At 35.5% G+C, this 5,834-nt stretch overlaps 1 protein-coding gene across 1 annotated transcript; it reads right to left on the bottom strand.

Annotated features, from left to right (window-relative positions):
* Positions 1 to 469: 469 nt before the first annotated feature.
* LOC104165237 (BRCA2 and CDKN1A-interacting protein-like) lies at positions 470 to 4,636 on the bottom strand (the record flags this gene model as incomplete). Its single annotated transcript, XM_009704812.1, has 2 exons — positions 470 to 640; positions 4,459 to 4,636. Coding segments are annotated over 2 exons (349 nt in total), but the record flags the coding sequence as incomplete, so codon positions are not given.
* Between the last annotated feature and the right edge of the window lie 1,198 nt (positions 4,637 to 5,834).

Below are 5,834 nucleotides of genomic sequence, written 5' to 3'. Positions count from 1 at the left end.
TTTTAGACTGAACTATCATATATTGGACAAATACAAATAAAAGCAATATACATCCCTGTCTTATCCCATGTAATTATTTCAAACTTTTGACATAAATGTATTTAACAGAAGAAACACAAAGAAACAGCACTTTCCTTAACAAAAGGAGTTGTATGCATTATTTCGTAACAAAAATATGTTTTTAACCAAAATTAAATCATATTCGAGCAGATCTTCCAAGTTTTCTCGTAACATTGGGTTTTTATTGACTGCTTAATGATGATACCAAAGTATAATAAGATACAATATTTAAAAATATTAATTTGATGGATATTTTTAGTTGTATCACCTACTTGTTTTCTAAGTGTACAGAGGAAGCATCTGAGCAGTACAAAACCGTTAACTCAGTCAGAGTCTTCTGAAAATATCATGAAGTCATAGTTCTGCATGGCTGCTTTATAAAAAAAACCCAACAGATTTATAGGAAAGTTCAGACTGAGAGATAGTCTTTGAGTTTATCCATAATTACATTAATTCCATCAGCTGGAACTATCATAACAGTCCGCAAAGGTTTCATTGGTACATCATCAAAGGACCATCTGCCGCCCAAACAGGTGTCACTTTCCTCTTGCACAGAGTAGTTGAACTTCAGAAGGGCTTTCTAAACAATAGAAATAAAAGCATTAGGATTAAAATTTTTAAATCAGCATGAAGATAATACATCATCTAAACAAACTAAAAATAATGACTCCATTATGCACATGCTTATTAAGAAGTTATTTCTTCTCTTTCAAAAGGTCTGTCAAAACAATCTACAAGAGAATCTACTATTAAGTGTTTCTAACTATTTCCTTTTCACAGAATTTATATAATTCATATTAAATTCTAAAATTATTGCTATCATTATAGTTTTGTATCAGAAAAAAAGACCGCCGGGCGGGGGGGGGGAATCAATGCCCCCTTTATATGCTTACTGTGCCTCATTTTAGATGGTTTCAAGACAGCATCTCATTCCATATTATCACAGTAAGAAATACCAACCCTGAGAAGCTATTGTGCCAGGGATCCTTGACCAATAACAAGAATACCAAGCTCTTAATAGACCTTCAATCCTGGAACAAAAGCAAATCACTAGCAGTGTAATTTTGAGAACCAGCATATCAGCCAAAACCCAGATAAAAGGAAGAGTGAGAGACTGCAGGTAGAAGAGAGCCTGCACTGAAGATGATAGCTTGGTGTGGGCAACACGTGGAAGGCCTGTAGCAACGAACAGGCTCTGCTCTTTTCATGGCCTACTGCTAAACCGCTCAGGGTCCTAAAAATTAATGTATCTATAAGAATACGTGGTACAGTAATTTCCTCTTTCACAATGCCAGCAGAAATTAAATATTAAGGGATGGGCACCAATATGAATCCTGAGCAGAATTTCAAAAAGCTCTTGGCTGCAGCTGCTGAAAGACATACTCGTAAAGGATGCTTCTTCAAATAGGCAGGTGTCCATAATGTGTATTATTTCTTTTCAGTGATATATACTGCATACAGATAGAATAGTCCCTTTTTATTAGCTTTCCTAGACAAAATGCCTGATGGATAAGAAAAACTTACCTGACAAATGTTTCTAGTTCTCACACAAGTCAGATTAAGAAGTACGAACTGAACTCCTAAGTACAAAAACTTACCTAAAATCTTCCCTTTGCAGCAAAAGTTAAGATCCAATCTCCTTCTAGCTTTGCTATTTACGAACAGTATCTCAAGGCTGTAAATTTGATTTTGGAAGAACCATCACATTAATTGAGTGGCTTTGCTCAAGAACACACAATTTGAGTGACGGAGGTCCTAAATCTTTAATCAATTCCAAGTCTGGTTATAGTACAGCTTTTTTTCTGCTCCCTTAACAACATTTTAAGGAACGGAATAAAGCACAGAGAACTGACAAGTGGAAAAAGGCTTCTCTCTGTTTTATATGGCTCGAAGTGTCTGCCTCATCACATTTAATACTATTTTATAGCAATCTAATTAACGTTATGTGCGATCAGGGAGGATATACACTCCAACACTAATTTAAGACATATACACTATTAAGTACAGAGACCCACTTAATCTAATAGCCTCTATAATGTTTAAAATGAATTTGTTAAAAACACTAGAAAGACTGTTAAAAAGAAAAGCATGTTCAGTTTGAATCTATCCACTTGAGCTGAAAATTACTGCAATTTAGATAAAAGCACACAATTAGTCTTTAAAATGCCACTCAAAATAACAAAGCAGAGATAAATACAAAATAGGCCTTCTAGAACATAACATCTGTGGACACATGGGCATCACCGGCTTCTCCCCTTCAGTTTTTCAATAACATGTTTACATAGAGTTCATGTTCAGTTGATAAAGCTGCTGTGGCAGGAACACAAAAAGAAAATTCGAAACTCATTGCTGCATAGAGGCCACAACAGTATTCCCTATAGCTGACAATGAATTCACCCACTTACATTTTTCTTCTTCCCAAGAAATAAAATTACAGCCATATCATAGCCTCTAACAGAGAATGTCATGAATGATTACACATAGGAAACTTTACCATTAACCATATGATGCATGTTCAAGTACTTTATCCTGCAGGCACTGTCAGAAATGAAAAATAATGTTCTCTTGACAAAGCGATAACACTGTAGAATAATATTTTTAAAGTTTTGAAAAAAAATAAAGAACAATAAAAAATTCTTTGCATTTCAAAGTAGATTTTTAATTTAATTTCCTGCATCTTCCCCATGTCTGATCAGGCTTGACACCAGCAGAATTGTGTAGACAGGTTGCCTTAGAAAACAGGAAGTAATATTTTCCTCTCACTATTTTAGCACTGTTTATTAATTGACTTGTCCCAAGTAGAATAGAGACAGAAAAGGGAAGTGACAGCTACTTGTTTGGATCTTCAAAAGTTTTTTATTCTGAGCATTTTTTGAAAGTAACAGGTATCCAAAAGGAAATAATGAAATTAGCTTTCCACGTAATACCAACAATGACACAGAGTTTTGCATCTGTTAAGTTTCTGGGGAAGAGATCTCAGAGAAATGCATTTAAATGCATTACCAAATTTAAATAAAGCCTCAACAGCTGTTTTTTTTCTGACACAGGACTAACTATGTAGGGGCAAGGAAAAGAGATCTGTGTATTTAAGTACTAACACGCATTGCAGATGCTGATCGGGACTCTAAGAACAGAGATTCCTCTGCATTTTTTTTGAATCTTTATTCTTCTAAGTGCTTAAAGCTGTGACACATGATTAAGTTAGAGTGCCCTTGCAAGTTATGACCTGTTGTTTGAGCTGCCACTCTTGAAGACCTGGGATGTAAATCATGTTAGCTTGAATCTCACTGACATATTCAAGGTCACTTGCACTTCCTGGAATCCACACACCCACAGTCAGTCTTCTCTGTTCAGCTGACACAGCAATTTAACAAGTCTTTCACATTTCTTATTATTCAGATTAAAGAAGACAATTTAACTGTTCCCCAAACAAAACGAATTTCAAACTTTTGTAACCTCAGAAAGCCTGGGACATGTTGCTAAATTCAGTATTCAGACGTATTACCATTTGTTTGTCCTAAAAATGTAGATGTTCCATTCACACTATTTCAACAAGGCTGACAATTATTACATTCAATTCAATCTCTTCAACATTCCTATGTAAGTAAAGAGATGAAGTTTGTTAATTCTTTGAGGCCAAGACACTGGCTTCAAGACAAAGTAACACCTGACCTTTCCTCAAAGTCTCTCCTTATTTCAGGTATTCTTTGAATTTTTCCTCATAGCACTCCTCTTTGAATTATCCTCATAGCACTGGAGACCCCATCAGGTAGCAGTCTATGCCATAAGACAGATAGGACAAGAGGAAACGGTCTCAAGTTGCGCCACGGGAGGTTCAGGTTGGATATTAGGAAGAACTTCTTCACTGTAAGACTCGTTAGGCATTGGAATGGGCTCCCCAGGGAGGTGGTGGAGTCACCATCCCTGGAGGTGTTCAAAAAATGTTTAGATGTGGTGCTTCGAGACATGGTTTAGTCGGTTTAGCGAGCATGGTGGCATTGGGTATACGGTTGGACTTGATGATCTTCGAGGTCTCTTCCAACCATAATGATTCTATAAGTGTTCTATGATTCTATCTTATAGTCAGGTTAATTGTGGCCTGATACAAATAACATATCAGTAAACTAATGCCAATACAAAGGATTAATTTAATAATTTGGACTTACGGATGGCACACCTCTCCATGATTCTCTAAATACAAAAGGTGTTGTGTTCAATACACAAAACCAGGTTGCTTGCTCATCTCTCAACATGACTCTCAAAAAAGCTGGATTTAGTTTAAAAGATATGTGACCATATCTTTTGAAAAGTCCTCCTTGATTTTAAGGTGAAATACCTTTTCTTGCTGATAGGTAAAGAAAAATAAATATTTTAAATTAAAAGAATCACATATGTTACCTCATGAAAGAATTCTTCCTCTGCATTTGCAAACATCAATTCGTCCTTTTGCTGATTTCTCCCTTCCCTCTTCTTAGAATTGCTCTTTGTGGCTTCTGTAAAGGTCTTGCTGATAAGAAGATAGTAGTGGCACTTTCCACAAGGTTTGTTTGTTCTCTGTGCCTCAGTCAACTCTTTCCTAAAGATAAATAAATGTTTACACATACAATTTAAAAATACGTTTACATATACAAGTTAAACCCTCAAGAAGTGTCTAAGAAACTTATAATGTGTCAGTACAGAAAGGATACTCATATTGCAGCCTATTCTTTTATGAGTGCCTCAGAAAATAAATTTTGCATATGCATTCCCAGTACTTAAACATACTATTTGCACTTTAAACCAATAAAAATATGTATGTCTTTCCACACCTCACAATATAATCCTTTTTTCCCAGAATCTTGCTCATGGTAGGGAGTCTGTGAAATGATTCTAAGTGCAACACTCCTGAAAACGCATCACACTATCACTTCCATGAGGAACTATGACTGAAGAGCCAGACAATACTCCTGTCCACCCTCGTGTTAAACGCTGTCACTGTAACACTCCAAAACTTTTAAGACAAAGAGGCCGAGATCTGAATTTGAGTTGTGACAAGTGCTATACTAGTGGTAAACCTCAAAGCTAAGCCTTAAAGCACCTCATTTCTTTCTCTAAAAATCTTCCTGACCAACTCTATCCACGTGTTTTCTTTTGTATCAAAGTAATAATTCCTTAAAGGTCTATTCCGTTGTTTAAATGAGCCATAACAGTAGTCAACTTAATCTGACTTCTAATCTCACCTCACACGAGAGAAAAGAAGGGGAAAAAAAAAAAAATCTTCGTTACTGTCATCCAGTCTATTATATAAATCCACAAATTGGTAGAGATCAACCAGCATCTAACGTCCTTTCCTCATTTACATGAAACTAACCAAAACACTGCGTATGTTTTTCACGGGCCAGAACTCATCCACCTTGTAAGTCTGTCCCTCAATCCAAATCTTCCATTCCAGAGCCAGACATTAATACATATGCAGAAACATCCATGTTGCTGGTGATCAGCATGCTATAAAAAGTTCTCATTATTACTTTTTCCTAGATCAAGATGAAAATAATCAGCAATACAAAGATAAACTACGATATACGCACAGCTATTTCTGCAGTAGAACAGCACATACCCTTAAATTATTTCCTCTATCTTAAAGTATAAAGAGTTTGAAAAGCCTAATTATATAAAAAGTATTTTAAAATTAACTACAGACCTTACATGAGATGAAAATATATTTTTCTGTTCGTTTCTTACTTATATCTATAGTATCACCTGTCTTAACATAGTTCTATATACAGAAGATTTCT

The sequence above is a fragment of the Cariama cristata genome, unplaced genomic scaffold (assembly GCF_000690535.1).
Source record: "Cariama cristata isolate BGI_N322 unplaced genomic scaffold, ASM69053v1 scaffold13337, whole genome shotgun sequence".
In the NCBI taxonomy this organism is placed as follows: Eukaryota; Metazoa; Chordata; class Aves; order Cariamiformes; family Cariamidae; genus Cariama; species Cariama cristata.
This window is presented reverse-complemented; position numbering and strand designations above follow the sequence as displayed.